Here is a 26,409-nt window from a genome sequence, read left to right on the forward strand (position 1 = left end):
ATCTGCTGAATATATATACACAGTGTGAAACAAAAGCTATTAGAAGTGCTCGCCCTGTAGAAGCGAAGCTTCCTTAGGGAAGCCTTCGAAGACCATTTTAAGAGTATGCCAGAGTAGTATGCGGGCCTGGTATTTGTAGCCTTGTAGAAATTGTGTGGTGACTGCTGTATATGTAGAAATATAACATTATCAATAAATCTATGACCCAGATACTTAAAAGCACAATTTGTAGTGGAAGTAAACAAGTTAGAAAGCAATGAAGATAGCCTCTTCAAACTAATGAATGAAAACCAAGAAACAAGTGAAGTTTTCTTGTTCCTGAAAACCTATTATCAGAATTACAAAGATATAGTTATTTCTCTCATTGGCTATGTTGCCTCCTGCATTACAAGTGCAAAGTAGCTAAATAATAAAATTATGTTGCTCTATTGCACAGTATGACAATGGGAATTTTGGACTGTTGATCTACATTCCAAATTGGGATGTTAAATATTGAATAGTCAAGTAATCTCATGAATTCTTATCAGTTAGTCGACTAGTCTATAGTCCCATGGGGTAGGGCTGGCAGCCAGTGCACGCTGGCCTCATTCCCAAGGAGCACTCTGCCACTCCATACTGCTGTCTCTGTATCAGGGTGCCAGCCAGGGAGCTGGTCCATGAGAGGAGCCAGTTTAAAAACCAGCTCCCCTCGCGGACCAGCTGCCTGTTGCCCTGTGCTGTTGCCTTTGTTAAAGGTGGCGGTAGCCCCTGTCTGGCACGCGGGGGAGAGAGGTATGTCTGAGCTCCCAAACCTGGCATGAGCTAGAATGGAGCTGGGCTGCCTAATACACTTTAAATTCAGACCTGAAGTGGAGATAGGTCCCGGACCCATCACAAGCCAGGACCGAGCCGGGCTGCTGGCCAGCCTGTTAAAAAAATTTAGGAAGGCGGGTGCAGGGAAGGAAATGCATCTAGTCTATAGCATTAACCTATAATCTTTTGCTTATCGGTTAATCAATAACACTATTACTTCCCTAATAGTTATATAGAAATTTCATGTAATCAATTACAGATAGATTAGAGATATGACTAAGTTTGTGAACATGCAGATCCACCAATCAGTGCACTCTGTTTAGGTGAAAACAGATGAACTGAACACATGAAGCTATAATAGAAGCTGTAGAGAAGTTCCACTACTACATTGTAGTACCTTTCTACACTAAGTCTTCCAAGCACAGTTTGGCACAGAGTGAGATTTCCTATTAGCATGAATGTATGCAGAAGCTGTTTGATACCAGAAAAGCTTCACAGTCCTGGTTACAAAATGATTCTCTCTGACTGAAATAAGCTGTAGTTTTGTACAGGCCTCGTGTAAAGAATTCCATGGGGTCTACGTTACAGATATGTACCATGACCATTTCAAAATACTGAATCAACATTTTTTTTAAATTTTGATGGTTGCTTATGTTAATTATAAGTTTAAAAATTCAGAAACGTGAACATTAGAGACAACCTACGTTTGACTTAGAGAGTACAGCTTGATCCTACACAGGAGGATTCACAATTTCAGATAGATAAAAGACAGGAAAATGGATTACAAAATTCCCCTGTAAATTCTATGTATTCCATTTAAAACTTGACATAGTGGACCATGACAGTCATAATAAACTGGAATTAAATAAATGTAGACAATCAGACAGATAATCCATTTTCTAACTGTGATTAAAGCATTCAAGATATGCTTCTTAATAGAAAAATATGTTGTATATACAAACTAGTTACATGAACTCTAAGGAAAAACTATGCAGATTAACTGTATTGAAAAACAACAACATAAGCACACCTGTTCCATATATTTTTTTCTAGAGTAAAAACAGTCTGTTTGGAGTCAGTAAAAAAATCACATGTTAACAGCCAGGACAACAGATGAAAGAGAACAGCTTGCATGCTTCGTTAAGTTCAGCTCTTATATTGTAAAATATATAATTAGTTACACAGCCAGTAAGTTTAAATAAAGATTTAAATATTTTAAACAGGAGTTGGAATTCCAAATGTTATCCTACTCTTTTTTTCCCCCTTTTTGCTGTCAATTGCTTCACTAATTATGATTATACTAGCCTCAGATATACCACTGTCAGATCTGATTGATGCCAATAGTCCCTTTAATCAAATCTGACAACTTTCAGCTAGTGTCCGCCTCTTGGGGTACAAACAAACAACCTGTTCACTTTAATGCCTTCCCTATGCTCTTTTTTTCTTCATTTTGCTCTTGCGTCTACAGAATAAATGTATTATATTACAAAAGCAAAAATATTCAAATATATATAAATATGAATGTACATAATTATGCACTTTGAAGCTTGACAATGGTTGCAGCTGGTTCAAGAATGACAACTTCTATTTATTGGATAAGAATTTACTATTAATAGACAACAGTATTTGCTGGGAAATCTACTGGCAATTATGAGAAACATCTAAAATAACCATGTGTCCTTTATCTCAGCCCATGTTAAAAATGTTGAGTACATTTTCTTTTCCTACATAAATGTCATGTCCTATATATCCATTAATATGGGACTTAATTAGCAACAATGCAAAAAACCAAAAAAATGCTACGAAAATCCCCTTTTTTCTTATTCAAATATAGATGCCAATATTTTAGACTAGGACTAGCCACCTGATCTCAGACCCAGGATAATGTGTGGGTTTGAAAATTAGGCTCCACACTCTGTGTGTGGGGGGGGGGGGGGGAGGGTTTTTTGGGTTTTTTGAAGTATGCTAGCTTGAGTTCAGCTAGTTTGAGTCTGACTACTCAATTAGTTGCCATTTTAAAAAAAATGCAGGTTCAGTTCCAACAATTAGTACAAAAACACTCTCAAATTGCTTTGAAACATCACTACGCTATAATGGTAGCCAAAAAACAGTGGGATCCCATTCTCTGGAATATATGTATCCATCTTTTCCCTCAATTTTCTAGGAATTGCTTTTAGAGCACAGAGCTGTTTTTGGCTACCTATTTGCCTCATGTTGCACCCTGAAAACCATATTCCTGGGATAGGGTACAGCAACATTGGTTCTTCTGAGTTAGTGTCACAATACGATTACTTTAATGAGTTGAACAGAGTGGAGTAAGGGGAGGAACAGACATTTATTTGAAAAGCACTTATTATACCTATTCATAAAACCACAGTACAAGCACTAAATATTTTCCTTCCATATATTAATTTATACTCTAGAGAAAGTTATTTACTCAAGTTATCTTGCTAATTGGAGATAGTGGACCTATAGTAAAGTACAACTCATAACTAAGAGAATATAACCATAAATATTACTAGAAAATATCCTGAGACCAACAGAGCTACACCACCATGGCATGCAAGAAAATTAATTTGCATTCCCATAGGATATGATACCTGTCCATAGCAAAATTTTATTATGCAACTTTAAATCACAATTTAATCCATGAGTTCTCACAAATTATTGTTTGCTTTGTGGAATCTCTCTGGAATAAGACACTATTTTTAATAAACTCTCAAACTTCAATTCTAGATGCATTTATTTCAGTCACAAACATGGGATAAATTAACAATCATGAACAATTATACTTTACATAGGTATATTTACTGAAATAGTCTGTAAACATTGTGATTTCTTTTAAACAATTCTTAAGGACTTTCACTGTGATTCAGTTGTGGAATCAGAATACACTTTATATCTATAATTTACAAAATAAATTGGGATTGTGTACAAACACTTATATGTAGTCTTATTTAAAGTAATCATATTAAATGCTAAAGAAAAAAATACACTAAATACAGTGATTGTGGAAAAAAACAACCTAACTTAAGAGAATGTAACCTGTAAACTGCTTTAAATGTTATTTCTCAATTTAAATCTATGAGAGATGACTACACAGAACAAGCCAAAAAAGCAAATACTAACAAAACGTATTTTCTCTCCACCAACTCCACACCATTCAAATAAGCCATCTTTCTTCAGAGGAATATTCACTCAGCAGGCACAGATGATATTCTGCAATTTTTACAGCTAAATCAAAGATAATTGGACTTGTGAGTACCTTTAAATTGTACTCTGGGAAAAGGGTCTACCATAATGTATCATTTGCATTAACTGTAAGGACTGCTTTTTTATCCTTTAAAATTTGCAGTGCTTTTCTGGCATGTAAAGAAGCACAAAACAGCTATGCAATAGTTTTATAGACATATGTAGATTGTTTTGCATGGAACATTTTAAGTTATTTTATAAGAGATCATTAAATCAGGGAAAAAAGGAAAAAAATAATCTATAACACTAGGCAAACTAGAGAACTACAATTATTTTAAAGCAGGCTATCAATAAATTTAATGAGATTCTTCAAAAGAGGGATTCGCTTATTAGTTTTCTTAATAGTTTGTCTTTTATGCAGACAATGGCTATCTTTGGAAACACTACAAAAATATTTTTGTTATATTTCATGCTTTAAAGAAGTTGCTCGATCCTATTAACCATATGCCTATGAGCAATATCACTTAACAAAACTAATTATTCAAGCCTCACTCTCTCAGCATTTTATAAAAAAATTCTAAGTCTTTTTAGATCATCTTATGTGAAATTCAAGAACAACATATCAACTTTGCTTATTATAGCTTTGTATTTCATGTTTTAAAAGCTACCATTAGAATTTACAGCCTTGATCTTACATTAGAAAATACAAAATCACAGCTGTATTTTCCCCGCAGCCTGTGAACTATCACAGGTGTTAGCTAGAATTTTAATGCATTTGATAAAATATCTTCAGCTACCATGAAACAGACTAACAGTTAAGAACGTCTCCACATGCAGGATAGTGTCTAAATTAACTCATGCTGATCTTTTGTTGCTACATATAGTAGTCAATGCCACATGCAATTCAAATTGAGATGGCAAAAGTCTAAAATAGGAAAGACAGGTATAAATACCAATCTTTAAAAATACAATTAACAGTAATCATTGATAGAATTGTTAGGGTTTCTTGTAACCCAAAAGCTCTGGTGTTTTACATCTAGCTTTAAAATAAATCTAATACTGAATATTTTATTGAATTGTTATTTGAATTAAATGCATAATCTTTCATTAATTTATGAAGTATGGCTAGTACTACAGTGAGGGTTATAACTATTTTATTCTAGTTGCCTTAAGCAATGCACGTCTTGGTCACAAGTCTGATGAAGAATGTTTTTTACAAAACACAGAAATGCAAAATATCTCTCCCCCATATTGATATATTTCTTAGGTCATTATTTAAAATATAATGGGCTTAAAATAACATGTTAACTAGCTTAATTTCCAATGATAGAGAGAACAACTGGCCACTAAATTGCAGCGTATTCACCTGAAGTTCTATAGACATGAATTTATAAAGCATAAATTTCATTTTCTGACACAAAACAGGTATCAAGTAAAGTATTTTCAGTGTCCGAACAAAATAGTGTAATATATGCTATTCTCTTAACCATTCTATAAAAAATAAAAGCAATATATTAAGGAGGCTACTAGCAGAAACCTTTAAATATACACTATAGCATTACAGATCTAATGCAATTGGCAGGATGATATTCCCATTTAGATACACTGTTAAGGGGAAAATTTGAATTACTTTCTAATACACAAAATAATGATGCCTGCTCAGATAGACCTAATTTTAAGGCTGTAATTTAAAAAAAAAATGTTTGCTGAAAATACTACAAACATTAACATAAGGATTTTTATTATTCAACAAACCATGATATATTTTTTCAATGTTCTTCCCTATTAGACAATACAACCTTTTTTTAGTCTCCATTTCCCAATGATATTCACCTTTAAGAATTTAGCTAGGAAATTCATGTAACTAAATGATAAGCCAAACAATAATAGACTGCCCAAGGGTATGTTTGTCACAGGAATATTTGACCAAGAAAGAAGGAAGAGCAGCAAAGCATTGATATGTTTATCATCAGTACGGCTTCAGTATCATATATATAGTAGCCCAGTGTCTGAGAGTCTGTAACGCCAAAATGCTAGCTGTTCCCTCTGGGGGGCGCTGTTGCCTGAAATGCTGGCTGTTCCCTCTGGGGGGCGTCGTTGCTGAAATGCTGGCTGTTCCTTCTGGGCAACCCATGCTGCATGGGAAGTGCGGGGCCCAAACGGGCACTTGCTCTGCTTGCTCCCCTGCAGCGACCCGGCTGAGCGGTACAGAAGTCAGCCAAGCGCCACGGCAGCAGGGGAAGGGGGCGGGGCGGTGACAGTGGCTCCAGACCCCGCCCCCTGGCAGTGAACATCACCGCCCTGCACCCCTTCGCCTCCCGCCGTGGTGCTCGGCTGACTTCTGAGCCACTCAGCCGGGCAGCCGTATGGGAGCAAGTGGTGCAACCGGCTGTTTGGACTCCGCGGTCCTCCGAGTGAGAGGCAGGAGGAGGAGGAGAAGAGAAAGAGAGAGACAGAAAGAGAGGCAGGAGGCGGACGAGAGCTGAGAGAGAGTGAGAGAGAGGCAATAGAAAGAGGAGAGAGAGAGAGAGAGAGAGAGAGAGAGAGAGAGGTGGACGGAGCAAGAGACCAGAGGCTCAGGAGAGAAGACTGACGTGGAGGAGAGACCTGAAAATCCCGTCTTATGACAGGCTAATTGGCTAGTAAAGAGATAATAGTTCAATTTTGGGGAGGTTCAATCTTTTAAAATTCTTCTTTTCCTGAATAGCAAATCTACAGTTAACAGCACCACTAAATAAGACCATGTCTACACTTAAGAAGTTAGGTCGAGACAGCTATATTGTTCAAGGGTATGAAAGATCCACACACAGCCTAAGCTGGCAATTTGGGAGGGCTCAAAGGACAGGCTGAATGGGTTTTTAAGCTTTATACCCATAGATAAGATGCTAAAATGCTATTCATTTGTTAATGATCTAAAATAATTTAAAACTTATTCACTGAGTATATGAAATCAGTTAATGGCCTCAGTCTGAATCACTATGAACAGATATTTTCCTCCTGAAAGACACCACCCTGCTAGTGTTATTATTGGCAGTCTCTTTCATGAAAAGACAAAGATGGCAATGAAGTTTCAGGGAGTAGCCGAGTTAGTCTGTATAGGATAAACATAAAAAAACCAACAACAACTAGTCTGGTAGCACTTTAAAGACTAACAAAACATGTAAATGGTATCATGAGCTTTTGTGGGCATAGCCCATTTCTTCAGTTGAGCAGAGTGTTGGATGTCCAGGACCAAAATAAATAGGGGAGAAGGGAGGAGGGGTGAAAGAAGGAAAAAATGGGACAGGGGAGCAAGAAGAGGCAGTGGGTAAAAAATTTCAAGGGGAAAGCATAGTTGGAATGTAATAGAAAAAACAAACAATGTTGGTCATAGGCATTTAACAATTCCACTTTCTGCTTTAGCTTCATGACTACTGTAGATAACGGTTGGGATATATTAGGAGGGCTATAAGAGGGAGCTGACTCATCTGTTGCTATTTTGTGGGGGAAAATTTCAGTCTTCAAGTCCTTTCAATAAAGCATTAAAACTTTTTAAACACCATATAATCTCCCTTTAGAAACACTATACAGAAAATAGACCATCCTGGCAGTCTCATAGCAGAATAATGGATCACTATTTTGTACCACAACTCATTAGGCAGGTGGGGTGCTGTGAATCCCATTTACCACACTAATCACCTTATTGCTGTTTGTTGTGTCCACCTATTATCTCATTTTACAGCTAGATTGTAAGCTCTTCTGACATTCTTCATTCTATAGCTGCACAATGCAGTTAGAGTCTCTAGCTGCTACTACAATGCAAATAAAAATCAATAAATAGATGTAAATTCTGAGTTCAAGAATGAACTATGCGTGGCCACACTTGGCCAAATGGATATAATGAAATACCCAAGAGCAACATAGCAAGGTTGACCTAACTTCCTAAGCGTAGACCTAGTCTTACTCTGTGCTGGTATTTACTGAAGATCTGCCATTCAAGAAAAGAAGAATTTAGGTGATTCCAACCCCCTTCCCCAGTGAAGCCATATTGATAATAATTGCATCATTACTTTGCTGTCCTTACTAATTCCTTGATCAAATATTCTTCTATTAAGCATGATGTTGGACAGTTTATTGTTGTTTAGCCTTATACTTGCCAACGTATTTCCCAGGTACATTCTCCAAGGTGAATCTCATTGAACTTTGAACTTTTTTTTCTTTCCAATCCGCTAAAGGGATCCGTTACCGTGAGGTAGGTAAAATTTGAAAATAGGGGTGGAAAGTCCATAGATGATTGAGAGAACCTTCAAGGATAATTAGAGCCCTGCAAATCCAAAGATATGCTAGAGAAATCCACAGCTCATTTTTGCAAATATAGATGTGGATGCAGATACAAATTTAACTACAACCCTGCAAATTTTGTAGATATCCACTTTATAGCCATGGGTACCCATTACTCCTTTTTGCGGATACAGATACAAATTTTGTATCTGCCCAGAGCTCTATGCGATAGCTAACCCTTTCTATCAACAAAAATATATAGTTCATTAATACTAAGGACTTATACTCTAAGTTACAATGTCTTATTATAATTATAAGATGACAGCAATATATTTTTACATTATTAAAATGATGTAAAAATACTAGAAAATTTACTACTAGAAAATTTACCTGATGTTGCTTGGGTCAGCAATATCCCTATAAAAATCAGGGGGGTGGATCTTCAGCTCCCCCACCCTCCCTGAAAGGAGGCTTGGAGGCTGGGACAAAGAGTTCAATATGCAGGCTGCCCCTGGAAGAGAGGAAAACCCCAGCCCTCTCTCACCACAGCAGCTTGGGGCCAAGTGAGAAGTGCCTGTCTATAGCCACTGTAGTGGGCACAGTCAGGGGAAGGAGCATGGAATATCAACAGATCTGAGGACAGATCACCTCACAGAAACATACAGAAACAAACTCTCTCAAATATATAGTAGATAGCTCTCCCTTTCTACACCTCTGCCCCTGCTATCCTGGTCAACATTTCTGGCCCCTTGCTTCCCCCTCTGATCATTACATAGTATAAATGTCTCTATGAGCAGAGCCCTCTTTTTCCATGTTATGAGAAAAATACATTCGAGGCGTAGCCCAATGTCCAGAAATAACCAAACCCTTACCTTGCTTTATGTTATGATAAGAGGAAGCTTATACCAAATTTGGTGGTCCTAGCTCTTAACGTTTAGGAGGAGTTCTTGAACAGACCTACAGACATACTCACTCTCAGACAAACTCTCTCAAGTATATAGTAGGTAACTTCTCAAACAAAATATACCACATTTGTAATTTGGTAGAACTTAAAATCAATCTACCTTTCTTCCTAAAATATCAACAGGAATATTAGGTTTAATAGAAATGCAAGCTATCATAGTTTTCACTAAAAGGAATCTTTTCTGAGCATTTTTTCCCTGTAAGTAAAGTTAATTCTCCAATTAAAAAATAAATTGTGAGAATATTAATTTGAATTTCAATACAAATTCAATACTCTCATGGTATGCGTTCTATTTTTATTTGCTTTATGTATATATCCTAGCATGAACTCATGAACAAAAATATTTGAGAAAAGTGAATTTTAAAGAGTTATTGCAGAATAGTTCTAGAAAAAAAATGCTTATATTCTCAAATAACACTGGCTTCTAAGAGTTAACCCACTAAATATTTGCATTGAACTCTTTGCAAGCTAGTTAAATGCATTGTTTCAATATTTTGTCATTTTTAATAGTTTGAGAAAGTTACCTTCTGATTGCAGTTGATTGACACTTAGAATAAAAAGCAAAAATCATTAAAATATGCATTGCAAAATTATTCACTTATTTTCAATAAATAACTTCTTATGTATCTTAGATTTCCACCTTGAAGGATTAAGAAAGCTCTTTGTTTCACCTGCAGGTGACACTGTTGAGCTTACTCACACAATCAGAAAGCAAAAGCAGTAAATATTTCCACTCAATATATTCAACTGCAGTCTGAATCGATCATGTATCCAAAACACAATTATTTTCTTCATATTTGTACATTAGTTCTTTAAAGTTCCACTGTAATATCCAGCCTCTGCAGAGACAGTGACTAATGCAAGTGCTTCAAGTGCAAGTTTAGATATATTAAAAAAACCTGAATTTATTCAGATAAAGTTAGAAATAAAATGAAAAAGGTGCACATTGTAGAAAACAGATATATATTCAGAGCCAAGGCTATTCACTTTCGAACTAATGCACTGTTTCATTTTAGTGTTGAAATACAATGCACGACAGATTATAAAAAAAAAAACACGTATTAATAAAAGTAAGATTGAGACTTTATTTTCAGAAAGGTTTAGAAAAACTTTCAGGAGAGCAGTCAGATGTGAACAAAGTTACCTCCAAAAAAACAAGAATGCACAACATTAAGTATGTAATTTAAAAAATCCTATATAATTTAACTATAGAAATTGAGTGGAAGACATTTGTTGTGGTACAATATTACTATAATTTTACTTAGCATCATTTCAACTGAATTTTACTTCAGAAACAAAGCAACAAATTAACGTCTTCCTTCCCTTTCTGGGCAAATTGAAAAAATCCAGATAGAAAGATTTGTGTAGACTGAACACAGAATATCAATATTAATTTTAATAGCATATTTTCTTAAAGTGTGGGGCACCTATTATTAAAAGCAGAGTACACAACTTGTGTTCTGTATCTGAATGTCTTAGGGAAAACAGTATATAATGTCATGTTTAGAAGAAAAATAGTTCAGAAATAAAATTCAAACTCATGGTTAGTAGCTGCTCTGTCCAGCCCTCTCTTTCAGAGCTTTGAGATAAAGTTCTCACAGCAACCTATTCAGGGTTCTGCAATTACCTGTAGTACACCTCAGCCAGTCTTCAACCACTGGACCTGAGCTTCAGCTGGATCTGCAATCCAGCATACACTCAGAGCTGTCCAAGGTGCTGCTGCCTTCCTCCTCAGTCCCTGTGTCAAGCTCCAACAAGGAACTGCCAAGCTCTGGCCCAGCAGCTTTTTTAATACCAGCTTGCTGGGTCCTGAATGGCAGCAGCAGAAGCAACCACTCTCACTTGGAGGACCTCTCTTCTGCTCTTTTCCCTGGAGAAGGGTTGGGCAAAGTCACCAGCCTTCAGCAGGGGTCTTTGGGCTTAGTCCACCCTGTCACATAAAGGTTGGGAGTGTTACTGGTCAATGCACCACTACACCTGGTGGTCATGCACTACTTACTGATGAAAAGACTAAACAGCTTAAGAATGCCAGAAAATAGGGTGTTCTGAACCAATGAGGCAGAGGGCCAGAACAGTACTGATTTATTGCAGCATTTATCATGTAGTCCACTAACATCTCTTTTACAGTAACTATAGCTTATACAAGAATAAGTAGGCTTTTGTGCATATGTTTATATTTTATAAATTAGAATTCTGTGTTGCTGTTATACTCCACCATATAATACAGCATATGCATAAGTTACATAAAAATACCTTTTCTTATTTGAAAAGACTCCTAATTTTTGCTCTGAAGACTGAACAAGAAATCTCTATCTTTTTTATAAAGAAGATGCTATAAGTAGTAAGGAGGCAAAGGCATTTGATACAGAGTCTGTAGATTTTTAAATCTTACCTATCTCAAAAGATAGTCTAGATGGGGTGCTTTTCTACTACATAGTTCTGCCATAAAGGTAGAATGGACAATGAAGAGGGAAGTAAGATTTTGTTCTGTAAAGTATAAATCCACCTGATACAAAACAAAATTCATAAAATGACACAACATGAGATAAGGAATACTTTGGATTACAGAAGTGACATGGCATAAAAAGTTTGTAATCTTTCTAAAGGCAACTATGCACGCATCTTACAGCTCTGACCACCATATCACCCTTTTGGAACGTTGTGTCTCATAGGAAAAATAAATGTTTTTTGCACTTCATTTAAAGGGAGGGAAAACAGAGCTTATCTTTTAATATTCAGTATAAAGAAAGCTTTCTTTCATTATGATTATACTTCTGAGAAATATTATATGAGTTCTCTCAGGAAGAGAAGAAAAAATTCTCACTGCTGTTATTAGCATTAGATTGCGATGCCCTTTAGTTAAGTCACATTTCCCAGTCCAAAATAGAATATTCTGCTCCTAGAGTTCTGTATGCAAGTGCAATCACTTTAGTCATGGTGGAAGAAATAGCGGAAGTGTTAACTTGGTATAACTCTTTTCAGATGCAAAGATGTGGAACGGTAGCTACTGTGGGAGTTTTTCATCTATGGCTCATAATCCACTTCAGGTAGGCTACAGAGAGTTGGTGGATAAACTCATGATTGTTTGTTTTCCTGGCTTTCATCTGCTTCTACAGATGTCTAAAGCTTTGATTGTAGAGCGCTTGGTAGTTGTAAAGTATGGAAAATAAAGAAAAGGATCCTGTCTAATGATCTCCTTTAGGAGATATTCTGACATAAGAAGAAAAAAAAAGGGGGAAAGAGTAATTCAGAGTACGACAACGCAGTAATTAAATGCCCACAGCTGGCCAAGGTCAGCTGACTCAAGCCCATGGAACTTGGGATGTGCCACTGTAAAACTGTATCATGGATGTTTGGACTTAGGCTAGCGCCTGGGGTCTGAGACTTTGTGAAGCAGGAGGGGGGAATTTTACACCCTCACAGCCCAAGCTTGAGACAGTTAACAGATCAGCAGCAGGTATTGAACCGCAGCATAGACATACCATTAGAGTCTGGCATCAGGAATAAGACTGGTGCTTTGAACAAACCATTGAAAATTACTAGTTGGAAGATAAAGGAGTCACCATCAAGAAATCAATGTCTATCAGAAAAGGGAACACCTGGGATGCAAACACTACAGAGATGAGGGCTAGTTAAGTATCTAACAAATATAGACTACAAAAGCAGGGAAGAAGTGGACTAGACAGCAGTGGAGCACATAAAGAAGGAAAGCATATAACAGAATGTACTGTAGAGCAAACCGAGACAACAAAACACCTCATAACATCTTACCTAATATTTTCCACACGTATGCAACTGCTGTAGTTGCCAAATAGATATAGGGTATAAACACTTCCACTAACCATTATAAATCAGTAAGGGAACATGGACAAGACAGATCCAGAATACAATTTGATTAATAAATTATAATGATTCTCTCCTCTCTATTCCCAACAAAGAAATCCCAAGGAAAGAATTGTGTATCATGATTCTGGATCTCGGAATACTTATCAGAGACCGAAATGCATTACCAAGGAAATGACTGATCTAATATCTTTCTAATCGTTTGAGTTACATAATATGGTTGTTTCCCTACTGGCCAACAGGAAGTGTAATTTCAGACACATTGACATCACCAACAAAATGGAGTTACTTAATACTGTGGTATACAGCAGCTCTGAAAACCTGAGCATTCATCTTCATGGTTGCTGCTTGATTCCTGCTCCACAGGAAGCCTCTACATATCTCATCTTATGATCCAAAAGCTCCAATGGAAGTATATCATGGAGCTGACCTAGAAAAGGACACAGACCACTTCTCAAAAAAAATACCAATCTCCAAGCTATTATTCTGGACTATATCCAGATTGGAATATACTGCACCGCACAATTGATCCCTCTACCCTACCCTCAAATAATCCACATAAGTTATACACTTTTGCTAGAATAATCATACAGTTTGAGTACTGTAGCTTAGTACATCTTTCTGAGATGAAGGAAAATAATATATTGTTAATGTGCACTATCCTTTTCAATCCTCCAGAAATTACTTAAAAACAAATTAGTCAAGCAAGCAGAGAGACTAGTCCTCAGTCCAAACTATATGCTTAGTTCAGTAACTCTGGAAGTAGATCAATGAATTGGTATATATGTGTCGAGTGGCTTACTAACAATTGGATCATTAATTTCTGACAAAGTTGAAATATAGCTTTCTTTTTTTAAAAATACTCAAAATTCCCTAAGTCTGGATTTTTTTAAAAACATTTTTGGCTTGAATCTAAGCATGAAGAAACTGAATGCAATAATTAGTGTTTTGAGAAATTTGTCTGACTAAAAATAATCAGAAAAAGTGTCGTTTTCATTTTCACTACTCTGGAATTACTCTCTCATTATTACATTATACAGAGATACAACTTTTAGTAGTATGTCTCGTCCTGTAGTTAGAAGCTTGTGTACTGCCCACTACACTGACAAAATAATGAACTGCCGAAACTTGGTGTCTCCATTTTCCATCATTTACAAAAGAAAATATATTACAAATTCACTATTTGCTCTTATCTATAAATACATTTTATTAAATTATGAGGATTGTACTATGTTAAAACATAGTAGATCACAGACAAGAGAGACTGACACTGCAGACTTAAAGCTCTCTCTTACTTACAGTCCTGTAGCAGCTTATTTTTATTTAGCAGTCAAGAATTTAAAAAGAAAAAAATATTGTCCCGTTTTATTAGAAACCTATTTCAAAAGGGCATAAAACTTTTGTGTCTCGATATTTAAGTTCATTAGCTCACAAAACCTATCTAGGTAATCATCCATATTTCTCCAAGGTCCTAATGCCGTTTACCATCCTCAACACCACTCATCCCATCAGTTCTGACATTCTTAAAGTCTCTGCCTAACTTCTCACTTCTGCTCTGTCATCAGAAGTGCAATTAATCAACTAATCTTTAAGATGTCAAAATCTATTCACGCTTCTAAACGATTTTTCAGGAGCAGAGGAAATAATCTCAGCACCAATACTGGACAAGTTCCTTTCCTACTAAAACGCCACTTGCATACATTCTGTTTTTATATTTCAGAAATGGCTCTTTGAAAAACAAGTTGTTTATATCACTAATGTGTTACTTTTATGATCTTCTGAGGACACTGATATTTTTCACATTTCTTTCAATTTCAAAACTACACAGTGTTGATTTTTGAAGCATACATTGCCAGTGACCATTGTTTTCATATTTATTTGAATATGGCAATTCAACAAATCATTTGTATGTGTTTTTACTATTTTACAGTTGCACAATAAAAATATTTCTCATTTCATAAAAACTTTAAAAAGCAAAATGCTGGATCAAAAATTACTTAACCCTTTTTAATCTAATTTAAACATAAACCTAGTATTCATCTACTCAGATCGTCTACTATTTTGAGAAAAATAGAGGCAGTATATGTGCGTATGGCAATGACACAGCTGTACCTCTTCAGAAGGTAGTAGATTTCAGTCTTCATCAGTCAAAAAATACAAAAATGCTTTTCTTTAAAATTATATGTATTGCTGGATTAAAGTTCAGAACTGATCAAAGGTAAATAAATGTTACATTTACATAAATTCATATAGCCAAGATGGCTACTTGTATGCTGCAATTTCAAACTAGCTGTTTCAACATTTCAGTGAAAAAAATATAACTTTAACCAGTGCTGTTGTAATATCCATATTGCAATTCCTCTGGAGTGCAGCACATTTAAAAAAAAAAAACTTGACTCTTGCAAGTCCTTGACACTCTACTACAAGTTGAGAGGCAAAATGGAAACTTCTTAAACTGGGGACTAGTCAACAACGAATGTAATTAAAATGACACTTTTTTAAGCAGGCTGCTCTGAAATAAAATATACAGGAGCACAAAAGCAAAGAATTTCCTTGTAACAGCAGGCTATTGAAAAACAGACATTTAAGTTGATTGTATTGACATTTCTTAATTTTTTCCACAGTAAGGGCCTTTTAAACTATTTGTATCATATCAAGTATAAAAATGTTTATGACATGCAATGGTGCCCTATTAAATTTGCCAATACTTGCCATAAAATGGCACTTTTTTATATTGTGGTGTTAGAGGAAGAAAGAGAGGAAATTAGGTCTGTGTTGTTCTGCTCCTGAGACAGGACAGCAAAAGGAAACAACGGTGGCTCCAGGAAAGAATTAATCTGCGATTTTCTGGATCCATGACAGTAGCAGATTATTGCCTTTATCTAGAATAACCATCCCCCACGTATATACGTGCGTAAACCTCTTTTTTTTTTTTTTAGGAAGAGCGGCTTTATGGCAAAGATTAGTCAAGGCTTGCAGCATTGGTTGTGCTTAAAGAGTAGACAAAGGTCTGAGTTCCTTTGGTACCTGTGACCAGGAAATCATCAGTGCTGGAAGGATGGCTGGACCTGTACTACTCACTAGAGTCAGAGGGCGTCCTTTAGATGGCCTAATGTCCCTAGCTGCTGATTGACTGTCGCAGGGCTACAGGGTGGGTGGGCAACTCAAGGCAAGCTCATTGGTTGCTGACAATTTCTTCATTTGCACCAGGAAGCAGCATTTCTTAACTCTCTTCTGTGGTACTAGCAATGTCAATCAGTGCTGGGCAAGTGCCAGTGCCTGAAGTGCACTGCTCATCAAAGTTGAAGTGTTAAGCAACTCATGTCCAGCCAGCACACATGCCAGGTAGCGGGTGGACTCCATAAGGGGAGTTCTGAGTCCCTCTATTTCTGGGTGCAAGGATAGGCCAGAGCAGCCCACAGTGCAGCAGGCCCAGTGCTACTGAAGCAACCTGTGCCATGCTATAGGCAGGAGGCTGGTTAAGTGGTTAAACATGGTTACATGGGATTTTACATCCCCAAAGGAAAGGCACTCCAACTGACCACCATGGAAGGAAAGAAGGAACTGAGAGGACACGGAGCTGACCAAGGAGTGCAGCACTTAAGGGGCAACACAGCTGACCCCACAGACACCACTAGTGCAAAAATTTCTGGTGACTACACACATGGATACAAAGCATAACTACAATGGTATCAACATGAGTAAGTACTTGAAGAAGAATGTGGCTTTTACACTCAAAATAACAAAAGACTTCATGGTTCTTCAACAGTAAAGAAATTCCACGTTTCTACCAAGTGAACAAGAAGTCATCTTAAATGTGTTCTCCTTTTATTACAATGTCATAGACCTCCCTACGTCTCTTTAAACAGCCAACTTCTTTGCATACACAGCAATAAAACATCCTTAACAAAAGGACAATTCAGCATATATGCAACTAACTAAAGTGGAAAGCACAACGTGTATCAAATCACATTATTCAATGTTATCTCCCTGTAGGCATTAATATGCTTGGGTGCCAGGAAGTCATATCTGTGATCCTCTAAAGGTTACAGCTGTCTACTACAGGCTAAGACATCATGCTAACAGAGCCATCTGTTTATAATACAAAATGCCAGCATAAGGCAGCATCACAAAAACATGTTATGTCTCCTAGCCTAGTAATTTACAAACAAATCTGTACTAGTTCAAACCCATTCAAGTTCTCCATGGTCCAAGGGATTTCAAAGATATCTGAAATTGTTCACTGTATGGGCAGAGCCATACAAGGATTGTTTTCTTCAAGGATTGCTGATAAACAGTGTTCAAAGCTGTATCAAACATTTTGTCAATTGCATAAAACAAAAGGGTGTTAGTCTATTTTTAAGTCCAACTCAACAACCATTCAGAAAGTTATCTGGCAAAAAGACAACATCTAATGACTGCTGATATGCCAAAACTATCATTCTATGCATATTCTGTAATATAAACATTAAGTGGCATGTATAAATTTAAAAAGACCCACTACCCGGTCATTTTCCCCAGGGAGAAGCTGAGGAAACAACAAATCCACACCTAGCAGAAGTTAGTTATGTCATTTGATGCACTACTAGGAAGTGCTCACATATTAGGTGATCAAGGTGGTAAAGAGCCTGTATAGGAAAAAAAAATAGACTCCAAGCCACAGTCAGTCAACTGTGCACAAGAAAGAAACTTGTACTTCACAGCAATCTGGACTTAAACTATATAATAAGGTCCCTAAATATTGCACTCTGGAGAAGCAAAATGGAAAAAAAAATGCAGCTCTATTTGAACTAAAGCCCCTCGTTTTAAAAACTGAAATAAACACAAAAATAAGCAATAGAGGGAGTATAATAGCTATTTATTATTTTTATACAGTTATCACATTCAGTTTTCAATGTGGCAAAAAAAAATTTGCATTGACAGTACACACCGTCAGTGCAGAAGTTATACTGAGGAAGAGGGAGACCAGAAGTTTTGCAGGTGGATTAGAGACAGTTCAAGTTTTGGAGGGAAGTCCTTTAGGTATCTTTACATGCAGGCTGTGTCTAGACTGGCCAGTTTTTCCGGAAAAACTTGCCAGCTGTCTACACTGGCTGCTTGAATTTCCGCAAAAGCACTGACTGCCTACTGTAAGAAATCAGTGCTTTTTGTGGAAATACTATGCTGCTCCCATTCGGGCAAAAGTCCCTTATGCGCAAACCTTTTGCGCAAAAGGGCCAGTGTAGACAACTGAGATTTGTTTTCCGCAAAAAAGCCCCGATCGCAAAAATGGTGATCGGGGCTTTTTTGCGGAAAAGCGCATCTAGATTGGCCACGGACACTTTTCCGCAAAAAGTGCTTTTGCGGAAAAGCGTCCGTGCCAATCTAGATGCTCTTTTCCGAAAATGCTTTTAACGGAAAACTTTTCCGTTAAAAGCATTTCCGGAAAATCATGCCAGTCTAGGCATAGCCGCAGTGTAATGAAAAGACATCTGTAGCAACTTCAGTATGTTCAGACTCCAGGATTTTTGAACTGATTTTTTTTTTTTTTGTAACTGTTTCCATTGTTTGGAGGACACTAGTGAGATGGATCTTTTGATAGAAGCAAACAGAATTTGGATCATCTCCTGAAAGTAGAATGATTCAGCTATTAACTCTTACAAGATCCAAGCAGCAAAGTTCTAGCCATGTTGATCTCAAGATTTGAGAGAGAGAAGGTGGGTGAAGTAATAGCTATTATTGGATCAACTGCTCTTGATGAGAGACTAAAGCTTTGTTTACACTACGCATCTTTTGACAACCAAGCTGTGTCCACCTTGAACTTCAGGAACCTTCTTAGAGTCAGGTATATATTGAAGTATGTTTAATATATGTTTTATGTTCCTTCCACTTTGGGATCTTGTATTTTACTTTATATATATTTATTTATTGTGTTTTAAAAATGTTGTAAGCTGCCTTGAATATTTTAAATAGAGAGGAGGGGTAAAATATTTTAAATAAAATACATAAATTAAGTCAGCGTCTTTCAGATGAAGAGCTATAAACCACATGCCCTTCTCTAGAGAGGGGATGACTCTACAAGTAAAATCATATGGAATCATGGTTTGGAAATTGAGCAGTGAAGACTCCATCCTCCATTCTTTTTGGGTACCTGAAAGTAGTTTGAACAAAACATTGTGCCCTGAAATGGTTCTGGGATGTGTTCCATAGCTCCCCTCACCAAAAGGAGGCCATCTGTAGTTGGAGGGTGTCAAAGTATAGTTGCTGCATCTGTGCACCAAACTGGGGAGTGTTATGTGGGCATCTTATAAACTCTATGACAAAGCTCCTCTGGATAAAACCTAGGGCCTTCTTTTCTGTTGCTATAGCTTTTCTTTCTGGAAGGTAAGGGGTAGCCAGTAGGTGTACTGACATGCAGAATGGCTGATGGCTCTATAATGACACTCAAATATCATTTACATGATGATTGGGTAGTTGATGTAGACAGGCAGATTTTGTGGACCACGGACTATTTTTGAGGAGGCTTGTAACTATGTTGATGATGTAGCTGTGGGTCCCTGTAGTGCTATGATTAGGGCACCAATAGAAGATTCTCTTAGGTGCTGGTGTATACATGCCCAAAGATCTTAATATGGCTCCAGAGTCTTTTAAGGCAAATAGGGAATTATCTGTCTTCTGGCTGGCGAGATATAATTTGTCTTTATAAAAGGTCTTCTATAATGTTTTGCACCTCAGTGGGGAAGCCTGAGGAGTGTAACTATGATTCCCTCCTCAAGACAATCCCTGTTGCCAACACATGGCAGGCCACATCTGCTGACCCCAATATAACTTGTAGCATGGACCAGATGAGTAACTTGCCTTCCTGAAAAGCCACCTAGAATTGGTTGTGATCTTGCAGTAACAATTTTGTCAGAATACTCAGCCATAGTTGATAAAGTCATATCTAACCATCCGGGCTAAGTAGCTGGAACTGGAATCTTGCTGAGAAGACTACCTTTCTACCCCGCATCTAGAGAAAATACCTTAACTCTTCAGAGCCAGGCTAATTAAAGCATCATCCAAAACTCTCTTGGAGTGCTTACCTCATGAGGATTGTATTAGCAATGTGGGGGAATCCTCCTGAAGTGAGTAGGGCCATTTGGAGGGTAATTATTGGGGCCATGAGCTCAAATATGAACATCCTAACTGACCCTGCTTTATGTAGCCTGTGACCATGGTCTCGGTTACCACCTCTGCCTCAGTGCACTGGAACATTACTAGTTACTAGAATAAATTTGATTGGCAAATATGTCCTATAGAGAAGGTGCTAAGAATTCAATCTGTTAATTTTAACCAAGCAAAGTTTAAGGGATGACTTACTTACACAGTTATAACAAAAAAAAGGAAACAAAATTTGATGAGAGGGCTCTTCAGTCTCGGAAACACAGGCATAACAAGATCTTATTGCTGGAGGCTGACAAAATACAAATAAGGTGTATATTTTAACAATGTCAGTAACTGATCATTGGAACAAACCCGGGCTATGGTGGAACCCTCATGGTGGGAAACTTTCAAATAAAGATTATATTTAGAAAACAAAATCTAGTTCAAACATGAATTAATTTGGGGAAATCTCATGGTATATATTATGCAGGAGGTCAGGCTAGATTACCATAATCTTTCCTTCTGGATTTATAATCAATACATGTGTATTTTTAACATAGGAAAAGAAATTTTTGTCTAATGAGATGTAAGGTTGTAAGAGATGTAAAGTATATCAAAATTAAGAAAAAAGTAGATCTCAATTGCATCAGTTTTAATCACTACTGGATTAATTACGCCAGTGTTCGAACTGATAATCAATATAGCCAGAGCTTATTCATGAAATTAGGAGACAAAGTGGTAACAAGAAGTTTAAGAATGCAAATACAAAAATATGGAAAAGTGGCAGAAAGACTGTTTGCCCAAAATGTATACCTGAGAAAAGCCACTTTTCTAAACCAATAAGACAATACAGTAAAACATAATTGCTAACAAAAAAATCTGTATGCTACACAGAACTGTTCAAGAAGCCATGTAGTCAAATTCAGTTATCATAATGTCTAGAATTTCTCAAGAAGCAAAAAAAGCACTTCATTAGTGATATCTGATACTTTTCATCATAAATATTCTTTATCAGAGAATATACTGAGATTAGTCATCAAGAGAATCTTCAATGTTATTAACCCTTTAAAAATATGATTGATAAGGAGATTGAAGTAATACCTTCTTATTAGAACAATTTTCAATAAGAGACATTACCTCATCTACCTTGTTCTCCTAATAACCAAGGACCAATACAACTACAATACCACCTCATATTTTAAAAAGGTCTGACAAAATATTCATTTTCAATACACATTATAGTAATATTTCAAACTTATTTTGCATTTACCCTGTAAGAACTTGACCCTACTTTACACTCTCTCTCTCTCTCTGTGTGTGTGCATGCATGCGTGTGCAAGAGCATGAGCAAGAGAGAGTATTTGTGTTTTGTGCAGAGAGTGTCAAGGGAGGCAGAAGAGGACTTATTTTTAAATGAGTCACTAGTACCACAGTCATCGAAAGGTAAGAAGACGCAATTAAAAACTGGAATCCATAAAAAAAGTACCTGGTTCTACTAACTATTATAAGCAATGAGGAGCACATGGGTTTACTCAGGGACCTAATAAAAGTGGGATGTGATAGGAAAGTTGTGGGTATATTACAGGATTGTAGATGGAACCACAAATTTCAGTGAAAAAATTGATCATTTTAAGTTGTGTTTCAGATATATCTGAAAGTTTTCTCCATAGCATAAGCATTTTCAACTTTGGTCTCATTTTAAACATACACAGTAAAAATTACACAATGTTATATTTCAACTGTCACATTGAAGTTTTTAAAAAAAAAATGAAAATTGTACACATGCATGCACATAGGCACTATTAATCTGAAACAAAACATACCTGTGTTCGCAGAATTTCACCTTTTGACAACTGCATGTCACCGGTCAACTCTTTCACGGTGATGCCTAGTGGCTCCAGACGCTTGCTGAAGTAATTTGTCATTTCAGCTGCCAAAGCCTTCATAGGAGCAACATATACAATCTGCACCAAAAGGACACTAGCTTGATAAATGAGCAAACTGCACAATGTCATTTGTTTCATGGCAACCAATACAAATCACAATTTATTGTGAAATATGATTCTAGGCACTTAGAGTGAAAAATCTTAATAGTGATATATGAAAAGTAGTTATCTTTGTTGGATAAGTGTGCCACTGTTTAGAAAACAATGGATTTTGTTTATACAGCCTCATTACTTTGAGAATTGGTTCTGCATCAAAGCTAAATGTATTTTCATAGCTTTTCACATGGGTAATAAGATTTTCAGAACACAAATAGGAATTGGTTTAATAGTAATGAAGTAAATCACCAGCATTTTCTATGATGCTTGGAGAAGTATAATACCCTTGAAAACTTCTTGATTTCATATAATGTGTATAACTGCATAATGGGTTTTATCTTGCGAGCTAAAAAAGTTGGTTTTGGTTCACTGAATTCCTACCTTAAACTCATCTTTTTTGATAACTCCTTGCTGAACATGCTGGCGAATTTCATGCAAGACAGTTAGCATTGCAATGTTAGTTTTCCCAGCTCCAGTAGGTGCACAGATCAGCATGTTCTCATTTGTATTGTAGGCAGTCTCAAAAACTATTGATTGGATTCGGTTCAGTCTTTTCATGCCTTTAAAAACAAGTTGCCCAATCTGAAAGAAAATAAAGTATTGCAATAAAAATGCAAAGGCAAGCAAAATTAAAGGGATAATTTTGGTATCCTCTTAGAAACTAGTTACAAGCCTTTGATCCCAAAGGCTAAGAATATCAATGCTGGAAACTACAAATTTATTTTCTTATGTATTCTAAATAGGATAACTTCTAAAACAATAACATGCTTATGAATAAGTGACTCTTAATTACACAACTTTAAGTTTTAAACTATTTCTTTTACGAAAAACAGACTGACAAAACTTCATTCAGTTTATGAATATTAGCATAAATATTCATAAATGAGTTTTATGTATTTTAAACAATTACATAATTGTTAAGGACAAAATGAATACCTTTATAGAACTTTATAAATTACAAAAAGGTTCTAAGTTGATGTCCTAAGGCATATAGAGGAAACAGTGCCCCCCTTCTCTCTGGTGAGTAGAACATTTTCAGAGCATTGTCAAACCACTACCTAGATAGAATGCATAGCTAAATGAAAAGTCAAAAATATAAGCTAACATATTACATTAAAAACAATATTAAGAGAGCATTAATGTTACTGAGAGATTAGGAAATGCCAGAATTAAAATTGTCTTACAAACTTATGGTGGCCCCCTTTAGCATATGCAATATGATTAAGGCCCTTCATTTTCAGGTTTTATTTTATTTATTTTTTCCCAGGAATGTATCCGTGTTTTCAACTACAAACAACAAAAGCAGGTAAAAAAATCAGGGAAAAAACCTGTAAATATTTTTTGCTGGGTAAATATATAGGGCTTATATTGTTGGTTGGAAGGATAGAGAAAAATGTATTCAGATACATTATAGCTTTGTGGAGTGGAATTCAATGTGGTTTGCTGCAGACCACCACCTTTGAGTTTAAGAAAACAATCCATCACTAATCCTCAAATAAAACTTTGGTTTGAATAAACAGTGCACGGTTTAGACTTAAAACTATTATCCTATAAATACTTACATTTAATTATTGGGCCACAGCATTGCAGTGCATACTCTCAACTTCATTCTTTTCTCCTGTTTTTTTTTAATACGTTTTGAATACTTGTTTGTGTTCTCAAAAGTATTCTGATAGATTTTTGCTTTCTTCCCCTTTTAGTGTGTTAGATCCTTAAATCATTATCTGCTAAATGCTTGAAAATGTGCATGAGGTGGGAGTGAAATTCACCAGTACTTGGAGCATACACAATTAGTGGGAGGGAGATAAAAGTATTACCAGCTGGGAAAGTATAACCCTCCATGTGACACCCGCTCAGGTAACTTGTTCCAACTCCCTGCTCGCCCTCCTCACACTCGCCTCATCCCCTCCCCATGCTATGTAACCTATTGGGGAAACAGGATACATTCTCCATCCATGCTGCCTGCTTAGGAGGCTGCCAAGGGCAGCACAGTAGCTCCTGGGAGACAGCAGTCTCTGCACGGAACCACGCAGCATCCCAGACAGGTAGTGTGGCAGGAACCAGAAAAGGAAGGCTCTGGATCCAGTTTCTTTCCTTCTGGTTCTGCTCCTAGTCCCCACATCAGCATTTTAGAGAAGGGTATGTATGTCCCTCCCTTGCATCACCCCTGACATTGAGATGCACATACACTTCAGTACTTGCCTGAGAGCCTATTCATTGTGTGTATCTTCTTTAATACTGCATAGCCTTACTTCAGCAAGTAGCTTTGCACATACTCACAGACTAATACGCAATACAGAATATCATCAGAATACATATCTTGTGCAGTACATTATATTTTGCTAATAAAATAAATTATTTTTATATAATGAATGATTCAAAAGTAGTGTGTGTGGCAAAGTCCTCACCCAGGCTCCTGGCCCTGGAACTCCTCCTTTGGCCACAAATCAACCGGAACCCTTTCTTGTGCAGTCACCCGTGCCTTTTATTGTCCATGCCAGTTTCCCACCACCTTCTATTTACAGCAGGTCTAATCAACTTTGGAAGCCCTGGGGTCAACAATGATACTCACAGCACATGCCGAGGGCTGCAACTTAAGTGTAGTTGCATATACATGTAAATATATATGAAAATATATGCAAATAGCTTCTTTCACACTGACGGGCAAGACTACACAACACGCAGGCCCCATTTAAGTCAGTTCTGCTGATATTAATAAAATGCAACATTTACCTGATTTCCACCCAGATGACAGCACTTTTAATGAGCAATGGCAGTCCAGGAATTTAACTACTAAAACATATATCAACAGAAGACCATCATATGGACTACTTTTTTGTTTTGGCTGCCACCTACGGACCACAAACAAATGGGCCGAGTATTGAGTAACCCTGATTTACAGAGCTTGGTTTGTTTCTTCCTGCAACAAATTCAGCTAGCCTCTTCAGCTGGCGGGGGAGGACAGAGGATGTTAAATTTTGATTAATTAACTAATCAAATAGTCGATGGGATTTCCATTGACTATTCAATTAGTCAATAAGAACTACTGTATTCTGACTTTGAAATGTACAAGACCCCCCACTGCAAGTGCCACATGGAGCCTAGGATTAGCGGGGGACTGCCTACTGGCCCCAGCCTCCATGCAGCATTCCAACTTTGAAATGTACAAAAGCCCCAGCAGATACTCTTGCATATTTCAAAGTTGGCTGCTGCTTCACCCCTGCCCCCTCCCACAGAGCTAGAGCTGGGGGGAACCACTTTTAAGCCGGCTCACTCCAGCACCCCTTACCCCTCCCCCTTTGCTGCCTCTTTCTGATAGAGGCAGCATTAGGGAGAAGCAATTAGTTGACCAGTGTGTCGACTACCTGATTAGTCGCTTACATCCCTAGGGAGCACACTCAGCCACTCTCTAGCTCCTCCCCTTCCACTTCCCCTCACAACTGCCTCTCTGGCAGTCTTATCGAGCCCTCTAGCTAATGAAGTCCACAGCTGTTTCTCATTAGTCCCTCAAGCACGGGCTTGCTCACTGGGGTCAATTGCCCTTTTCAGCCAGGCTTTATTGGCAAAGTTCTGGCTTAGTTAGCAGCCTGTCACAAGTGATGCTCAGAGGCAAAACAAGTACTTCTTGTAAAAATTGGACTTTTTGGTTTAAAAAAAAAAGTTAAAACTGAAAATGACAAGGCTTAAATATGACACACATGATCATACACTACTCTTTCCACAGGACCTCTGTGTTATTCAGTAACCAGTAGTCAGGATTATGTAGTGGAGAATGCTGTCTCTTGGGGTATGTCTTCACTTATCCTGAGATCATTGTTCTGAAGAGCGATCTCCTAGGCTTTGATTTAGTGGGTCTATTAAAGACCCACTAAATCAACCACTGATGGTACCCTGTCAACCCTGGTACTACATCAGGTCATGAGGAGTAAGGGAAGCCAATGGGAGAATCTCTCTCATCAAACTCCAACAGTGAGGACACCACAAAAATTTGTCCTGAAGCACAATGACTCCTGCTATACTATTCTCATAGCTAGAGTTCCAGATAGTAGGTTGACTTTCTCCTGTAGTGTGGACCTGGACTTGTTATACATACACTACACACAAAACTGAGGCTCTCACTCAGGTTTGAGTCCAAGACCCTTTTCTGTCAACAACCAAATCAGATTGATTTTGGAGAGCAAATTCAGGTCCTAA

General features: G+C 37.2%; 1 protein-coding gene across 2 annotated transcripts in view; it reads right to left on the reverse strand.

Annotated features, from left to right (window-relative positions):
- ASCC3 (activating signal cointegrator 1 complex subunit 3) overlaps positions 1-26,409 on the reverse strand; it is a 410,940-nt gene that overhangs the window by 283,791 nt on the left and 100,740 nt on the right. For both annotated transcript variants that reach the window (XM_006118439.3, XM_075923934.2), the window contains exons 9-10: positions 22,597-22,797; positions 21,997-22,137 (exon numbers count right to left, since the gene is read on the reverse strand). In XM_006118439.3, coding sequence (XP_006118501.3) covers positions 21,997-22,137; positions 22,597-22,797 — 342 coding nt within the window. The remainder of the gene's footprint in view (positions 1-21,996; positions 22,138-22,596; positions 22,798-26,409) is intronic.

The sequence above is a fragment of the Pelodiscus sinensis genome, chromosome 3, assembly GCF_052426305.1.
Source record: "Pelodiscus sinensis isolate ZL-2025 chromosome 3, ASM5242630v1, whole genome shotgun sequence".
NCBI lineage: Eukaryota > Metazoa > Chordata > Testudines > Trionychidae > Pelodiscus > Pelodiscus sinensis.